At 44.2% G+C, this 18,881-nt stretch overlaps 1 protein-coding gene across 4 annotated transcripts; it reads left to right on the top strand.

Annotated features, from left to right (window-relative positions):
• Window positions 1–1,055: 1,055 nt before the first annotated feature.
• fam83e (family with sequence similarity 83 member E) lies at window positions 1,056–14,233 on the top strand. Of its 4 annotated transcripts, none has more exons than XM_066690961.1 (11): window positions 1,056–1,567; window positions 4,049–4,910; window positions 5,799–5,945; window positions 7,550–7,674; window positions 8,556–9,002; window positions 10,506–10,565; window positions 11,196–11,234; window positions 12,331–12,372; window positions 12,538–12,817; window positions 13,115–13,333; window positions 13,524–14,233. In XM_066690961.1, the coding sequence occupies exons 2-11, from the start codon at window positions 4,422–4,424 to the stop codon at window positions 13,695–13,697; spliced, it is 2,022 nt and encodes a 673-aa protein (XP_066547058.1). In that variant the 5' UTR covers window positions 1,056–1,567; window positions 4,049–4,421; the 3' UTR covers window positions 13,698–14,233. The 4 variants fall into 4 exon arrangements, with proteins under 4 accessions (XP_066547058.1, XP_066547059.1, XP_066547057.1 ...); XM_066690962.1 differs by lacking the exon at window positions 1,056–1,567 and adding an exon at window positions 1,584–1,732; XM_066690960.1 differs by lacking the exon at window positions 1,056–1,567 and adding an exon at window positions 1,769–1,862.
• Window positions 14,234–18,881: the final 4,648 nt, after the last annotated feature.

Consider the following 18,881-nt stretch of genomic DNA (forward strand, 5'->3'; position numbering starts at 1 on the left):
AAGAAGGACCGACCACAGCTGGACGAAAGAAGCCACAGATTGGACCGCCAGTGATGGAAAAACCAAGAAGATGAGCATATGGAACATGGGAAGATTAAATAAGTTTTGCTGGTGTGACCTGGAGAAGAGATGCTGTCAAAACAAGTGGAAACCTCTTAGGAGACCTTCTTCCAGTAGTGCATCAACAGAGGCTAACGATGGTGTTCAAATCAACATCATCATATATGGAGAGGTGTTCGTATGACGATCTGGGGAATATAATTTATCTAAATGAATAATCTGTATTCTATCCTGTAGTCTTGTCTTTATTAATCACATTCTCTATCATAATAAATAACTGCTGTTACCATCCCCTCTACTGGGCTATTCCAAATTGACCAAAGAGTGACTGACGGCAAAATAAATTATCCCGATAGCAATTTATTTGTACACAGTACAAATAAAAAAATGTAGCCATGATGCATGCAATTTAGATGTGTGGTGTATGTAATTTAGACTTGTGACGCTTCAGACAGACTCCTGTGAGGTCAGAGTTGGGGCTCGACAGAGATCTGTCTTATAGGGGACCCAGTTTAAACAACTGGAAATATGAAGTAAGCAAATTACCCTAATTATATAGAGAGATAATCTAGCAAATGATCAGTTTGTTTGTCTTGTGTAGTTATCCTGGTATCCCAGTGCTTCAACCACTTACTTTGTTACAAACCTAATAAAATAAAACCATACAGTTGTGAAAATGTCTCTCAAATTCAGGTTCCTTTTATTTAAGTTTTTTTTATTCTTTTTTTTTCCCAGTGGGTGGGTGAAGTACAAAATGAGTGCTTTGTCTTTTGTACATTTTCAGCTTGCTGCCAGAGGTATGAGTTAAATGATAGAGTTGTGGCAGAAAGGTGTGACGTGACATTCCTGGGTTGAACAGGACGGAGCAAATAAAGGCTTTTGTTTAACTAGAGCCTAACAAGATCCACTTTGCATGGCATTTTAAAGTCAGAGGCCTCCCGGGTGTCATTTTAAGGCTGGTTAGTAATACATTCAACAGACTTTCTTTGCTTTCTCTATCCTGAAACAGAGATGACTTGAGAGGAAAAAAAGTGATCAAGAAAAAATAGTGGGACACATCTTTGCAATGGGCCATGCCTTGTTTTATTATTTATCTTTCAGTGTGGCTGGTTAATCATTAACCATACAAGTTTTCCCATTTTGGATGTGGGACAGCGAGAGGAGGAGGGAGAGAAGGAGCGAGCAAGGCGGACTGCCCTTGTAAATGAAATGTAAATGATCTGGGGGTTGGTTGTTTGATTCTGTCCGTTTCTCTTGATATTGCACCAGTCAGACCTGCTTTACTGGACCGACTGGTTGGAGAGAACACGTGATGAGACATTTCGAAGTGAAACAAAGGCAAATCGGGGATAAAAACACAAAAATACAATGAATGAATGAACTGAAGGCAGGAGAAACTTAATATAGGGAAACACCTGAAATTTGAATATCAGCACGACAATGGAAAAGAAGTCACTGTGTATGACAGACACAGTCGGATACAAAGCAGCTAGGACCCGCACAGTAGGTGAATGTCGTTTAACAATCATTCTTCTCCTTGACAGCATGCCTCGGGGAGTGTGCGATAAGACACTTACAGAGAGGAGGAGTAAATAAATAAATAAATACAGGCAAGATAGGAATGGATCTGGAGAGGAGGAATGGAGACAGTGGGAAGGAGCCAGTGAACGAGGTAGAGAAGGATGGAGAGAGGGAGCAGGGTGGGGGAGGGAGTGTGCGGAGGGGAGAGGAGAGGGAAGGGAACGGGTTGATCGGTGACACAGCACCACAGCAGAGAGCCTGATAGGGACCGCAGGCTTAGGGTGAGTACTGCAGTGGACTTCACCTTTCAATGGTTGTCGCTCTCTCTCTTAGTGCTAGCCTCTGCTGTCGCTGATTTACTTGCCTGTTGTCTCCTATAACAATATACTGCTTTCTGGACCTCTACCTCATCTTACTTGTTGGTCAGCTTTTCAATGAAATAACAAATTATTACATGAATGATTGGTTTTGGCAGTAAAAGGCACCCGACCTGTTGTTTTTCTCTTAGTTTTGTTATTCTATGGGAGAAGAGGAAAATATTGCACCTGGGGATTTACTGCATAATCTATGTAGAGTCATAATTCCCTCATTTCCCCTTAGTGTCTATGAACTATATGTTTGAGCCTTTGGTTTTATTCAAAAACTACACTAAATGCTTTTGACAGTTACTGTGTTTCTTTTTCTGAACAGATCAGCTGCAACCACTTTATATTGGAACAGTAGATATGTATTTAGTCATGTTATTAATTTGACAAGTAGCATCCCATTCATGTGTATTTCAAAAGAGAGGTAGATTATACACTGGGATCCTTCAAGAAGCACCTTGATAAGGTCTTCAATACTCTGAAACATCATTGTCGTTTATTTATTTTAGGATGCATATTTATGTCTAAACTCCTGAACTATGTTTCCTCTTGAAATATATAGATACATGAACTCCAGGTTATTTGTATTTGAGTTCTGGACAGGCAGGTTAAACGTCGCCTGACAAATGTGGAATGTGTCTAGAGTTGGGGGGCTGAGGCTCCATATGTATTCCTTTCCAACACTTTAAAACAGACCATGGTCCACTTTTGTGCCGTTCTTGGGTGTTTTTGTGCAGCACTTTGAGGTAGTGCTTTCCAAGGCTTGTGTTGATGGATGCACTTTCCAGGTTAGATGTTTTCCTGTTTGAAAAAAAACAAAACGCACACTGTGACATATATTACAAAGTGCCCCTAGAGACACGGACACAAATGAGGAGATCGCTCCAGTAAGTGTCTTTACAATCGCTCTAATCTATACACTTGTTGCTAGTGTATCTTATGTCTGTTTACAGTTTGAATGTTATCACCATCTCCACTTTGATCAAGTTACTGATATTATTCGGAGCTGCTGTCCACTATCTCGGTTTGATCAGCTCGAATGCTGTCCCTGATTTAATTATCGTGATCGCCGGCAATGTTTACTGTCGGCTCATTAGAAAGGGAATATTTCATTCTTGATTTTCTTGTTGATATAATTGGTAGTATTAGTAGAGAAACAATTGAGCTACATGTCCCATATTCCATTTGACTGACTTGTTTCAATGTGACTAATATGGAACATGTTTCCTTTTGTAACAGAGATTATGTTCTTCACAATGTGCTCTACTTGCCCTAGCAAATGTAGAAGGAGTTACTATAAAGGGCTCATCCACTATTCATTGTAGTTGTTTGTATGATGTATCGTTGTCATTCTCTCTTTGATCATATTCTCAATCTAGTGAAAGGCATTAACTTATTTTCCTGTTATTCTGACTAATTTCAATTCATGCTGGTGTTGTTTATTTACAGACCATATTTATGACCAAGGAGAGGGCACTATCAAAAATGTACTTTTACCAACATGGCTTTTCTCTCACCTGACAGATGCTGGTGTGATGTGGGACAGTGTCTGAATGGCAGCTTTTGAAATGTTGTTTAGGCTGTGAGGATTCAGTGACCTAGTTACCATCATGTGATATGCGTACGCTCATGCAAAACTACAGTACCTGTATTTCACCTATGGAAACCAAGCAAACTAAAAATGTAAATGTGGGTGAAACTACATGGGTGTATTGCACATCTAAAACAGCCTTCTAATGATCATATCTGTCTTCAAATATATTGGGAATGTACGTGTTTCATACAAAAACGTTTAAAACTCGGGTGAAACTAAATCTCATTCATTTTATTTCCATTCTTTGTCCTTCATACAGGTGTATGTGCTCGTACATGAAAAGTAATCATAATACATAAACTGACCAGTCAAGGCTAGTATCTACTTGTAGACACATTTCCTTGTTATTACTTTAAACTGCACACTCCAGTGTTTGGAAGCTATGAAAAACAATGCCATAATCAGACCGCATAGGAAACATGCTTTATTCACATGGTTGATTGTTAACACATGCAGGTACTCCTGTCTCCTACAGCCTTGTTAATATGATATTGTCATTGTTTTGAAGGCCGTCCCCTTCCAATGAAGTGCCCGGACTGTCTCCAGGGATCAGTGATTGGATGATCACTATTATATATTGCTGATGCCCGATGCCCACAAACCAAACATGCGTAAAGTGAAGTGACTTATTTCCTTCTGGATGATTGTAATAGGAATGAGATGTGTGTTTTCACATCTTGAAGAGGATCCATCTGCACCATCGCGTTGCTATTTAGTCTGGTCCTGATCAGCAGTCCCCTGCAAACGAAAGGGTTGTTTAATATCGAGGACATCGCTGATTAAAGACACGCTGTTAACCTGTGGTGTGAATCTGAGAAGGAGGAGGGGGAGGAAGGACAATTCAGGAGTGTTCACTAAACCCCATCCAGTTGGTGATCGTCATGTCGGTGAAGGGCATGTCCAACTCACAAGACCTCAGCCTGAACGATGAGGCGGTGTTCCTGCCCATCTCGGAGTCCAGCCCCGAGTTCTACTACAGCGAGGCCGAGCGCAGGGCACTGGAGTCGCTGCTGAGCGCCGGCCCGGGAGCCTTCCACACCAAACTGAGCCTGGAGAAGCTCAGTCCCTTCCTGTCCCAGGAGGAGGTCTTTCTGATCGACCACTGGGCCCAGGATTTCAAACACAGCGAAGTGCAGCCGGAGAAGCTGGAAGGGCCGGTGACGGAGGGGGGCTCGGTGGTCGGCCGGCCTTTCTCGCTCAGCTATTGGCCCCAGCACTCTGACATCCCCGCCCCCATCCTGGAGCTAGGCTGGCCCGAGAACGGGGACTGGAAGGGGGTCACCCGAGCGATGGTCTACACCAGCCCGCCTACGGAGGGAGCGCCGCCCATCAGAGAGGTGGTGAGGAGGCTGATCCAGGGAGCCAGCAGGGTAGGGAGCGACCGGTCACTTGCGTCTGATCCCCACACAAACAGTGACATCTTCACCCACGTTAAGAATACAGCAAACTCCTATAGTTACTGCCTTTATCTAGAAATCTCATTGAAACCCCAATGGGAAGCCAAAATAAACAAGTTATTTTCATTTTTATAAGAAAGAATTTTTCACTGGAAATCTCCATGACATCTACTCATATTTCAAAGTGTTTTCAGTTTAATAATGAACTTGCATGATGTTCTTGTTCTCCTAGGTTTGGTATTTGAGAAGGATCAGTCAGAGGAATGCCTTTTTTTCTTAGTTCCCAGTGTGGAAAGGTTTCAGAAGGTTTGGGGATTCAATACCATCCTCTATGAAGCTAATAATTAAACAAATGGATGTTTTTATAGCAAAATCGGCTTTGGGCAGAGGTTTAACACATCAGCCGCTATTGCTGACTATGTAGTTAATTGTAGACATTTATTGTTGAGTTTACAGGTGTAGGAGATGGGGTAAAGGGTTCAGATTGATAGTGTATTATAGCCAGGCCACATTTAAGGAACGCAGACAAATATGGTTAGAGATCATTGATTGGTTGATTTGGATCTTGTTCTCTGTTTAATCAATTGTTTTGTCTCTTCATTTCAATCAGTGCTTTCAGTCAGAATGTTTCTTCTGGCAACTCAGACAACAGTAGCGATGCTATCATGTAACTGGGTGAATTTAATTAGTTTTATACTCAAAATCTTGCAGTGATTGAATTACGAAAACAGTCAGTTCTCGCTTTGTTCCTTCACCTTTCCTTTCTTATCCTTACAATAGCAACAAATCCAGATACTAACACTAAAAACTGGGACCGAAAGGAGAATTTATCCAGGATGTCGATGTGCGTTTATTTGGCAGTTGATCGCTGTGGTGACCGACAGACTGACAGACAGCATGGTGATCTCCGACCTGCTGAACGCTGCGGCCCGCGGTGTACCTGTCTACATCATCCTGAACCGGAGAGACCTGCTGGAGCACTGCTTCCTCGGCCGACTGAGGCACCAGGTAACCGGGGTTAGGACACCAACGACTGATATGCCAAACACAAGGGAACAGACTCGACCGTCTCGCTCGTGATTCACTGACTCGGTCGCACCCAGAATAAACAAAGAGAGAACTACACTTTAAGAGCCCTTTGACAAAAACAATATTTGCCTATGATTACATTTTATTTACATAGGATGTATGATGCACACTTCTGGGCAGCTGAGTGTAGAGTAAATAAGAGTTTATTGCATTGTTTTTAGGAAAAGAAAAGAGACTGTAGAATAGTCTCTCTTCTTTTTTGTTTTACTTCCAGTCCAACACAGAAGAATTTAGGAGGCTGGCATATATCGTTCATCACTGAACTCAAAACGGTTCATTAACTGAATAAACAAAGCAGACAGAATTCAAGTGGTAATCTTAGACGTCTTTGAAAAGGGGCCAGGGTTTCATTGGAAGTATTTCAGCACCATCTGTTGTATTGAAAGGGAGTCGTGTCAATATAAAGAAACCAAAAGGAGAAAATCACCACTTATTGTGTCAAGGCAACATGATAGGGGTTGTTAGTTTGACTGTGAGTTCTCTGGAAACACTTGCCAATTTCCAAGGTAGTGTTTGGGTAATCTGCTGAGCGAGAGCTTCCCGTCGTTCTCAAGTGACATTCGGCCACACGTTCAGACTGCGAAGTGTACATCTGCTCGGCTGACTGGGGCCTGGCAGTAATGAACCTGTGTTAATGTAATGTCTGGTTTCCACCTGTGCGTATGTCTGCCCTTGTTGACTCTGAGAGCTCTCTGCTCTCCTATCACAGCCGCAGTCCTGGGCATGGACACAGCATGTCCCTTAGCATTTTTAATTTTCCCTTTGCATAAAAGGCCTCAGACAACGCCAGAGAAGGGAAAAATAAATATCTGTGAGCGTAATCCTGGGGAACAAGAACGAACAACACAGATGGACAACTTAACTCGCTCCTTCAGGGGAATCTTGCCCCACCCAAGCCGATGCGTAGTACAAATCTGTCAGTAAATGGAATGCAGCTGGGAGTTTTACCAAAGTTCAGAACAGCGGCGGACAGGTTTAACTGCATTCGTTTTCTGTCATCTCTTGAATGGTGAAGACAATTATGCAACGGTGCTCGGCAATGCTGGAATGCAGACACATGCACGCTCCTGACATAAGACATGTTTTAACACTGAGACATTATCTGAACAACTTTCCAAAGACAATATTCTAGTTCCAGAGTGTAATACAGTATCTTATCTCACAGCATCAATATTGTACTGAATCAGGACACATTTACAGTTGTTACAAAGAAACCACAAAGATAGTGTCAAAGCAAAACTTATATCTTAGCGGTATAACCTGTATTGTTATTGCCATTATTTTTAGAAATAGGCTGGTGCTCTAGAAGCCTTGAATATCATCAATTGTACACAGAGCAACATTTTAATACCTTAATACCATTTTAAGGCCTATATTGTGTCATAAGTTTCATGCATCAAAATACTCGTTCATGAATGTGTTGGAATATATCATCTATGACACTTGAGTTGCTCTGAAGAGACTGACGTAATGGTCGACTCAGAGCATGTTTCTCAAGCAAACGCACCCTCATTTCCTCACAGAATATCAGCGTGCGGGTCCTGGGAGGCAACACGTTCTGCTCGCGGGATGGACAAGTGGTGACCGGCGATATGAAGGACAACTTCCTCCTGGTGGATTTGCAGAAGGTGTTGATGGGAAGTTACAGGTAGAACAACACTGAGCTGCCCTGATGGCACACATAACACGCAGTGAAAGAAAACGAATCTGCTTTGGAGCGATTGTCACCTAGTTCTTTTACTGTTCAGGGGTTGGGGTCAGCCTACATTTCTAATATCCGATCTGTTCATTTTCCTTATTAAATGATGCTCACTGTCCTTCCTGATCCAATTGGTGGAGCAGGTTTTTGGTTTCTATAAACTCCACAATAAAATTCTGTTCTGACCTCTGTCACAGTATATTTTAAGACCCCAACTACTGATCTTACCTATTACCCCTCTTGGCCTCAGAGGATATTAGTTTTTAGTTATTTAAGTGCTCGCTTCACTGACATCTCCCAAGGCAAACATACAGTTAATAATCCATTAGATTACATCTCTTAGGGTAGTATACATGTGTAAAAGTTCCATAGTGTTAAAACACAGAGGGCTCTAATAAATACAGGATACAGCATAATCCTCATATACTAAGTTGAATGCACAATTACAATTTAAGAGCAAGTATATAGTTAAACACATATCTTGCATTTTCTCTTTAGTTAAATAGTTCTCCTGAGTTATTCCTGGTTAGAACAAAACTTCTATTCAATTGTTAGAAATCCTGAAAGGTACCGACAGTCCACATGCAGGGACCTTCTTTCAGCTCAGTGAATAAGAAAGGCAAATGGGCACAAGCTGGAATGTAGAATTGATGCGCATGGGACTGAACAGGCACTTGCCTACACAAAGGGAGGTGGTGGTCTGGAACAAACCTTAGCCAGTCAACATCTTTGGATTTCCTTCAAGAAACGGCTTGATGAACGTCATGGGTTGATTTCAAACCTTTCCTGATCTTCTGGTCTACTCGGCCCTCTTTGTTTCTCCTTGGCAGTCTGACCTGGACAGACGCCCACCTGCACCGGCAGCTGGTGACGGTGCTGAGCGGTCAGGTGGTCGAGGCCTTCGACAGCGAGTTCCGCGTGCTGTACGCCTCGTCGCTTCCCGTGCCCAGCGAGTGGAGGGCCGCAGAACAGCCCGGCCCGCCCGAGGGCTCCTCCCTCTACCCTGAACACTCGGACAGTGAAAACCCCTCACACTTCACCCCGGACAGTGCCGGTCACTCAGTCACGCCTCCACTCACAGACTCTCCCCTGAACTGGGTGGCGCTCGGTGTGCTGCACTGGAACGAGGGGGAGGGTCTCACGGACAACCCAATCAACCAGCCGGACCACAGCCGGGAGCGGGAGCGGCCGGGGCCACATCCGAACGCCCATCCCACTTTCGAGAGGCGGGCCCCAGTGGGGGAGGAGCTTTCACCATCAGAGCCGAATCTAAACAAGTAGGTAGACCAGCCACACATGACTAACTTTTCCTCCACTAAATAGTATTTTAAAATGTCGAATTGGTAAGCTGCTTCCCCTGTATTGCACTAGAACAAGCGTGCAGTTAGTGAGCCGCCGGTTTCGATCGTAACTCCAGTCATGGGAAAGATAATATTGTTCTAGGGTGGTGGCAATAGTGTTGCATTATGTTGTTTCTTTTCATCCTGCAGCTAAAGTTAACACTGCTATCTTAGAGAACCCTGAAGTTCATGGAGTTTTGCAAGACCCCTTTGTAATGCATAGGATTGTATTTTCTAATATATATATATATATATATAATATATATGTATTTATTTTAGTAGAAAGATTCTGCTGGCTGTTATTTGCCACAGTATCTGAAATGCTGTTTCTGTTTCTCTTGCCTGCACCCAGTGTTTGTAGTCTCAAAAGACTCAAAGCAACAATGTCAGACCTTAAATGTTGAGTGGGTGACTTTAATTAGTAAATTATTAGTAATTTAATAAAATAATCCTATCTCAGCTTTAAATTGTCACATGTATCGTGAGTATTTTTCAAGTTTCAACAAGTTGGAAAAACAAAATCTGTGAACCAAATTTAGGTGACAAAACATCCTTTTTCTTTTACTCTTCAATAGAACCACTATAGTTAATAGAGGCCAAATTAAATATGTTTATTTAACTATTTATGGTGTAGGAAAGTTGATCCAAAGGATGTGGATCTCCCAGTTGCACAAATGTATGTTTTCTCAGTGTAGCTGCTGACACCTTTATCTGTAACCTTTTAACCCTCTATTGCACAAGTTACAATAGAGAGTTTCCTCAAAACAACCACCCTGTGTGACTTTGTGTTACACTCTCAGACCAGCAACCTGCCAGGGTTCAGGTAAGAGCGTAGAAAACTGCTCGACTGCTCTGTGTCATTATACAGTGTCTAGTGTGCACATATTTGCTAAACACACTCTCCTCCCTGTGTATCTTATCTCTTTGGAAACAGCTCAGTCTATATAAGAGTATATTCTGCTAACAGTTACCTGTAAGTCTCCGCTTACGCTGTGAAGAAGTGGTTATAATCTGCACTTCGTAACGCTAGGTTCCCTGTATGAGAACTGCTGTAGCTCTTGGCCTTGACTTGACTTTGGTGGCCTTTGCATCCTGTACAAAATCACCAAACTAATCAGCACTTAAATCAGCACTGGACATGATTTCAGTTTAAACATTAAGGAATATGTTTCTGTCTCTGCAGAGCCAGTAATTGCAGAGCATGGTTCCGTGAAAGTGTCCTGCGTTCAATAGCAGAACCTTTTCAATTTCCCAGCTTTAACTATATAGGAGAGACGTTCACTTAACATCAACACAAAGTGACTGCCTTTTCTGAAGAATACAGTGGTAACAAAGGGGTCAGATCTCCACACAGCGCACATGTATGTACTCGCGTTGGTTCAGATCCTATTGACCAAGATCATTTTCTGTCTGTGTCTCTGTTTGCTTGGTCTTTCTCAGCCCACATCTCCGCTCTCCGACAGAAACACACAACAAGAACAGCAATCCTTCAGGATTCAGGTAAGAGCGCAAAATAGACTTACTAACACATGGACCACACGTCTGTCACCCCACACAGTGTCCACTGCTCAGTCTACATGTAAGCCACAAAGTTCTCCAGGCTATTTCTGAAGTACGTGTTCAGTCCTACGTATTGGCCTGCTTTGAAGTATTCATTAAATATAGTTAAGTAACTAATGTTTATGATATTGTGCTGTGTGTTTGCCCGTGAAGAACAAAGAGAACACCCAACATTCAAATATTAACTGCAAAATTCTCTCTCATTTAAAAATACCAAATCTGATGAGTTTTGCAGGCAGGATAACCCTTGACCTTTGCTAAAAACAACCACGTACCCTCATATCAGGGTCCTATTGTGTGAAATACATCCACACAGTCAAAGCAACAATGTACACACAAGGCTAAATTCCTTGGCTCTTCTGTTTTGCTGACAAATCCCAATAGTTCAAATGTTGTGAGCTTTTAGCTTCCTTTCTTAACTAAAGCTGGTAGCTGAATTTCACCTATTTATGCCCCTCCTTGGATTTGTCAGCATCTCCTCACCATGTAGTCCTCACTACCAGGAATTAATGCATCAATGTGAGTGGGATTTAGTTCCACTTTCCTTTATACTTCTTTTCATCACTGCAGATTTAATCTCCAGGATTTTGATAGGCAGCCGTCACGAAGGTTAGTCATTATTTAATGGACCTTCTTACCAGATCTGATTTCCTTAAAAAGCTTGAAGTGTTAACGACGGGTCTCACGGTGGATGAGGACACAGCTGAGGAAATATATTGTCGCTGGAGTTTTTCTTAATAAATCTGTTCCGTTAAGTCCGATGTGTAAAGTCATATTTGCAATTCTCCTGGCAGTGTTTAGACTAAGGTATTAATAGGGAAGTATTGTCTTGCACAGCAGCAGTCATGTGGTCTGATTCCTGTGTTGCGGCACACGACAGAGCTCCCAGGCAGAGACACGGGCTGGAAGGCACAGTGCCACTTCGTACAGGTGTGCCCTCGCTGCGTTACTAACCGAAGGGCTGGGCTTTCCTGTTCATTCAAAGAATTACTTGCCCTTAAGTATTATTTTAGTCAGCTCTTTATTCGCTTTGAAATAAACACTGCAAATTGTTTACAAGTTCATAAGTGAATAATAGTCTCCGGACTGAGACCTCCACACTAAAGCTGTGAGAGGGTAGTATGAAGTAGTTTATCTTCATGTAGTTTACTGACATTATATAATCTGAACATTTTTCATTTTTCCATTGCACATCTCTCTATATTGCCTTTCTCTCAGCAACGTAAGAAACGAATTCCTTGGCTGAGCCTGAGGCGGGATTGAGAGGCATGCCCTGCTGCTGCTGTGTATACTGTTCCACCTTTCATGAGCAGAAAAGCAGGGGACTGTTTCAGGCATGTGGGAGAATACATGCACAGAGAAGCGCAGGGTGGGATGATGTCTGTCCCTCAGGTCTAGGGATTATTAAGATGATGAGACACGTTGCAGATGGGAATAGGCTGTGATGTCCTCGCTCTAAGCTGTCAGCAGTGTTGTGTCTCAGAGCCCCATACAAACCCTTCCTGACCCCTCCTAGCGACCTTCCACCCACAGGGTCACTTCACCTCGGTGTTAAACAGTGCATCGTGGTCCTGAATGTATTAAAGCACATCTGTAAATGGACGCCATTACCTTGCCATCAAATGGGACTGCAGTGTTTTCCCCAGAGTTGTGGCCTTAAATCAGTAGACCTAAATACAGAAAATGTTCCATCTTTCTCATGTAGGACACTTGACGCCCAGGCCTCGGATCTACAGCCCACACAATCGTATGTACCCTCCTCAGTGTGTTACATAGTTTATAGTGTTGTGTGTGTGTGTGTGTGTGTGTATAGTTGCATGCAAAAAACTTGAGTTGTTGTTGCTGTTGATTGTATCTCGGGATTGCATAGTTTTTGTATTCAGTGGCGAATGTGTTATGTCCCTTTTGTAAGGGACACGCCAAGGGCTGAGGGGCCGAGGAGTAATAACAACCCTGCGCAAAGGGCCGGCGCTCTCGGAGACGGGCAAAGTGCGGAGCTGACCCACCACCACAAACCCAACGCCTGGAAGAAGGAGTTTACACCCTGGTACTCCAATCACAAACAGGAGGAAGTCCAGGGCCAGAGGCGCTACATTTCCACGCTTCACAGAGACCCGGTACCGGCAGCGTGGCCGAGCACCGGACTGAGACAACTGCAGTCGAGCCTCGAACCCGACACATCGGCAGCAAAGGCAGGCCTGGCTTATGGATTTTTTTCACGCCCCTATCAGAAAGTCCCACGGTGCCGTGGAATTAGCATTTGTGTGTATTGTTTGTGTTACCGGAACTTGCAGTTCGCCCTGTGGCTAGACAACAAAAATGCTAATTAACATTGCTGAGTATTGAGTTGTACATGTGCCATCGTGCACATCATTATACAGGCGTTGCGTTGCTCTTTTTGCTTCCCCACTTTGTTCAGACGAGGACAAAGACGAGACGACATAGACACCTGAATCCCCTCTCCCTCTATCTCTCTCTGTGTCCCTCAGCAGCTGCAGAATGCCCGAGCGCAGGTCCCACACACAGGCGTGTCCAGCTCCCTCAGTGACATCCTGAAGGGGGTGCTGTCTCGCCGCAGCTCGACTGTCGCGCCCCGCCTTACGAATACCAGCAAGTCCATGTGGGACCTGAGCCTGTTCTCCACGCAGACGGACTCCATCGAGGACGGCTCCGAGAGGCAGGCGTCTCCTCGCATCTCACAAGCCCAGGTGAGGGCAGGGTCACACCGCCTTGCTTCCACCGCATTGCCTGTGTTTAATTGTTATTATTGTTTAGACTGACACTACAGAGCTCAGGGGACAGAAGGACATTCGCCACCATACTTCAGTGTTGCTACAGTGCCAGTAGTACCGAGCTGCTGTTTCTTGTCTCGCTGACCAGTGCCCCTGTCTCCTGCAGGACAAAGACCCTTACAGCCTGAAGGTGACGCCCGCAGTGGCCCTAATGAGGCACCGAGGGGACGAGTCCAAACCCGCCATTTCCAACCCCTCACCCCGCGAATCCTTCCTGCCCACCCTGAGACAGAAGAGGAGGAGCTTCAACTTCCTGAAGGAGTGGAAGAAGCCCCAGTGAGACCAGCGGACTGAAGGGGCCAACAGATCTTTTCTAGGCCCCGTTTAAGCCCGTTTAGGATGAGAGAAAAAAATCCCATCCGAGTTGCTGCATTGACTGGGAAGGGAGCTGCTTCTGGGTGGATTTTACCACTGATCTGCAGTACCCCACAATATCCACTAGAGGGATGCCACCCCTTTTGTGAGAATAAAATCACTGTCATTATCATAAACGTTGCCACTGATCTGTTATTGACTTTTTGGTTATAAGGAAGTTTATTCCTGTCATCAGTGATTTGTTACGCAATACAAATCATAAACTGTAAAGGAGCTGAAAAGTGTGGAATGTAACAAAGTGTTTGAAACGCTCCCAGAACGTTTTTGCAAAAAAAAACACCACAGAAGTGAAATTGAAGACCAACATCATGAAACTGGTACGTTAAAAATGGTCTTCTCAGCACTTCTGCTTGGGAAAAGTAGATATGTACCTTTTAGGTTGTTTTTGTTTTTTAAATCTGCAATATCTTTACAATAAAAAATAATGAAAATGAAAAGTTGCATATTGAGTTATTGAGTTATTATTATTATTATTATTATTATTATTATTTCTTGGCAGACGCCCTTATCCAGGGCGACTTACAACATAAGTGCAAAACAAAGTGCAAAAATACAGTTAGGTAAAGGCATCAATCATTACAAATTAAAATTTACGTTAAACAAAGCAATTCAAGATATAATACATTTTATAACTTCTAATTTATACAGTTAAGTACAGTAAGTGTGGACATACATCCTGGAAAGTAAAAGCTAAGTGCTGTCAAGATGTAAGGTCACAGTCAAGGGTTATGGGAAAGGGAGCAAGGAGGAAATCAATAAATAACGCAAGAAGCATAATAAAACTCTGTAAAGTGCTATCTAACGGGACTAAAAGGACTAATATTATAAGTACTGTCTGAAAAGATGGGTCTTGAGTAAGCGCCGGAATGATGTCAAGGACTCTGCTGTTTTGACTTCGGTGGGCAGGTCGTTCCACCACTTAGGGTTCAGGGATGAGAAGGAGCGGCTCTGGAGGAAGGAGAGTGGAGAGGAGGCAGAGTTAGTCTTCTGGCACTGGAGGAGCGCAGTGGTCTGGAGGGGATGTATGGAGAGACGAGTGTCTGAAGGTAGCTTGGTGCAGTGTGGTCGAGACAGCGGTAGGTGAGGGTCAAAGTCTTGAACTGAATGTGTGCCGCTATCGGGAGCCAGTGGAGGGAGCGGAGCAGTGGAGCAGCGTGTGCGAATCGGGGCAGAGAGACACCAGACGAGCCGCAGAGTTCTGGATGAGCTGGAGCGGCGGGTAGTAGTTGCAGGCAGGCCGGCCAGGAGGGAGTTGCAGTAGTCCAGGCGGGAGAGGACCAGTGACTGGACGAGCAGCTGAGTCGAGTAGTCGGTGAGGAAGGGACGGATCCGGCGTATGTTGCTCAGGAAGAATCTGCAGGTGCGTGTCAGCGTGGTGATGTGCTGGGTGTAGGAGAGCACAGGATCGAGGATGACTCCTAGGTTCTTAGCGGAAGAAGAAGGAGAGAGTGTAGTGGATTCCAAGGGGATCGAGATGGGGAGGTCAGCAGAAGGTGAGGAAGAGTGGGGGAAAAACAGGAGATCCGATTTGGAGAAGTTGAGCTTGAGGTGGTGCGAGTGCATCCAGGCGGAGATAGCAGACAAGCAGGAAGAGATGTGAGAGGCAATGAGAGGGTAAGAAGAGGGAAAGGACAGGAAGATCTGGGCATCATCAGCGTAGAAGTGGTAGGAGAAACCATGGGAAGCGATGAGGGGGCCCAGGGAGCGAGTGTATAGAGAACAGGAGAGGGCCCAGGACGGAGGCTTGGGGAACGCCTGTGAGGAGAGGTTGGGGGGTGGATGAGGAGCCTCACCATGTCACTTGGTAGATCCGGTCACTGAGGTAGTAGGAGAACCAGGTGAGAGCAGTCCCAGAGATCAGCGAGGCAGGAGAGGAGGATGGAGTGATCAATGGTGTCAAATGCTGCGGAGAGGTCAAGGAGGATGAGGACTGAGGAGAGGGAGGCCGCCCGAGCACAGCTGAGGGAGTCAGTGACTGCCAGGAGAGCCGTCTCAGTGGAGTGAGCTGTGTGGAAGACAGATTGCAGAGGATCAAGGAGTGAGTGATGGGAAAGAAATGCAGAGAGCTGACGGTGGACCGCCTGCTCAAGAGTCTTTTAGAGGAAGGGGAGTAGGGAGACAGGGTGGTAGTTCTGAGGAGAGGTGGCGTCAAGGGTTGGTTTCTTGAGGAGTGGGATGACAGCAGCTTATTTAAATGCAGAGGGGAAACAGCCAGAGAGGAGTGAGGAGTTGAGGAGGGAGGAGATGAAGGGGAGTAGATCCTAAGCAAATCCTAACAAAGAACAAGGAGGAATTAAAGACAGTTGCAGTACAGGCCTGGCAGAGCATCACCAGGGAAGAAACACAGCATCTGCTGATGTCTATGGTTTCAGACTTCAGGCAGTCATTGACTGCAAAGGATTTGCCACCAAGTATTGAAACTCATAATTTAATTCAGAATTATGTTAGTTTGTCCAAATACTTTTGAGCCCCTAAAACTGGGGGGACACATAAAAATGTGTGCAATTCCTACACCATTCACCCAGTTTAGATGTAACTACCCTCAAATTAAAGATGAAAGTCTACACTTAAAGCACATCTTGATTGTTTCCTTTGAAATCCATTGTGATGGCGTACAGAGCCAAAATGATGACAATTGTGTCACTGTCCAAATATTTATGGACCTAACTGTGTACATATATAGACTATATATGACACTCTGTCATGAACACCGCGGGGCACGGGAACAGGGGACGCAATTGCAGTGCGTGATCGAAGGGATGGTCGGACAGGCGTGGGTCGGGTGCTGGCAGATCAGGGCAATCGAGGGCTAGGCAAAGACGTGGTCGTGGTCACAGGCGAGGGTCAGGATTAGGTAAACAGAGCAGTGGGCTGAGAGACGAAGGCTAGGAATACAAGAAGCTAGGAATACAAGGCTCAGAGTTACAGAGGAAACTGGCAAAACTTCACCCAGACTGAGGGAAGAGAGGGGATTATAAAGGGAACCGAAGCCAGGTATGTGAAGTGCAGGGCGAATGGGAGCAGAGGGTGAGAGAACAAGTGTTTCTGGAATGTTTAGTGCAACATGAGAGCTGGGAGAAGTGAAAGAAAAGGCAGGGAAATGGTGGCCTTTAGCGGGGATAGAGGGTGAGTGCCAGGGGACCATGACACACACACATACACACATAACATTTCAGTAATATGATGCATGCTGAAATTGAATTGGGCTGATTGCTGTGTTGGTGTTGCATTAATTGTCATTTTCTTTTAGGAGAAAATCCAGAAGAAGTACTGCAGAGATGCTGGGGCAATTTGGCTAACCGAGGCTATCAGCACTTTTTTTTAACCACCACCAAATCAGATCTGGCATCTTTGAGGGAACAGAACAGAGCATGAATGAAAAGAGCTGTATCTCCCCAACCACCATAGCTAGCGTGTTCAAACCAACTTTCACATGAAGAGGACCAATTGTGAATTCTTTCACAGCCTTTATTTTACTTGTGAATCATAAGAGTAATTTGTGAAAATCAATAACATACCGCATATGTGCACATAGCCATGCGTAAAATGGCTGCATCTCCCCAAGGTACCTACAGTTAAAAAGGAGGTACCTAGAGGGGCAAATCTGACACTAGAGCAAGAGGCAGATCTTTATCAATTGCTAAAAAAGTTTACGGAGACGTTCACCTGTCAGCCAGGTAGAACACAGATAATTGAACATGTGATTGACACAGGACAGTCTTCCCCTACCAGGAAGACATACCAGCGAATTCCTAAGAAACTCCAATCAAAAGTAGATATGGAGGTGGAAGAAATGCTATCCTTGGGAGTAATAGAGCCATCAAGTAGTCCTTGGTGTTCTCCAGTTGTCATTGTGCCCAAGAAAGAGGGAGAAATTAGATTTTGTGTTGATTTCAGAGATATTAATGCAATTTCTCAGATTGATACCTACCCCATGCCCAGAGTAGATGAGCTGTTAGATCTGCTGGGGGGGGCAAACTTTCTAACCATCCTTGAACTAACTAAAGGTTATTGGCAGATTCCACTCGAAGAAAGGTCCAAATGTAAAACTGCTTTTTCTTCAACTAGTGGCCAGTTTCAGTTTAAGACCATGCCATTTGGCTTGCATGGAGCACCTGCAACCATTCAATGGTTGATGGACCGTCTTTTACAAAGTAATTTGGGTTACGCAGCTGCGTATTTGGATGATGTAATCGTATATAGTCCTGATTGGCCAAGTCATCTGAAACATCTAGAGCTATTGCTTGAAGAAATGGCAAAGGCAGGCTTAACTATCAACCCAAAGAAATCTATGCTGGGTAGCTCGGAAACCAGATATTTAGGTTATATAGTGGGCAATGGACAAGTGAAGCCACAGGTGTCCAAGGTGAAGGCCATCACAGAAGCAACGGTGCCAAGTACCAAGAAGCAAGTGAGATCGTTTCTTGGGTTGGCAGGTTACTATCACAGATTTATTCCTAACTTTTCAGAGATTAACTTCCCTTCTTGTGTGACAGTGTGTGAAAGTGATATGAATGAGGCATGTATGAGGACTTACCTTTCCTTCCCATAAATCACTGCAGCGTTTCCCCCATATTTGGATATTATGTTATATTGGTGAACAGGGGTTGAGTGAACTTATGAATTGAAAGATGGCCGCCTGGGTTTATCTAGAATGCCACATCAGCATTCAGAGGTCAGAGGTCAAGTGAGTGTTTGATAAAATAAATGGTGAATGTTTTTATGCTTTGGTTTGTGTGTTATTCAAAGACATAATGGATATTGTCATGGTAATATTACATAGCAGTAAGATTAGAAGCCTGATGTATTAACCTTAACTGCAGGTGCAGAGAATAATGGGTAAATGGGCTATAAAAGGAGCTGAGCCTCCTCAGATGTGAGGAGAGTGAGGGTCTGCAGACAGCTTGCTGCAGGAACTGTGAGAGATAAAGAGACCCCAATCTTTTGGTTTTTTGGGATGCTGTTTCTTTTGTTTTGTTTAGTTTTTTGTGTGTTTGTTTCAAATAAACGGTTTGATTATTGACACAAAATCAAGTTGATCGGGACATCCTTGTTTTGCCACATACGTATCACACTCGTCTTCACTGAT

The sequence above is a fragment of the Amia ocellicauda genome, chromosome 18 (assembly GCF_036373705.1).
Source record: "Amia ocellicauda isolate fAmiCal2 chromosome 18, fAmiCal2.hap1, whole genome shotgun sequence".
Lineage (NCBI taxonomy): Eukaryota > Metazoa > Chordata > Actinopteri > Amiiformes > Amiidae > Amia > Amia ocellicauda.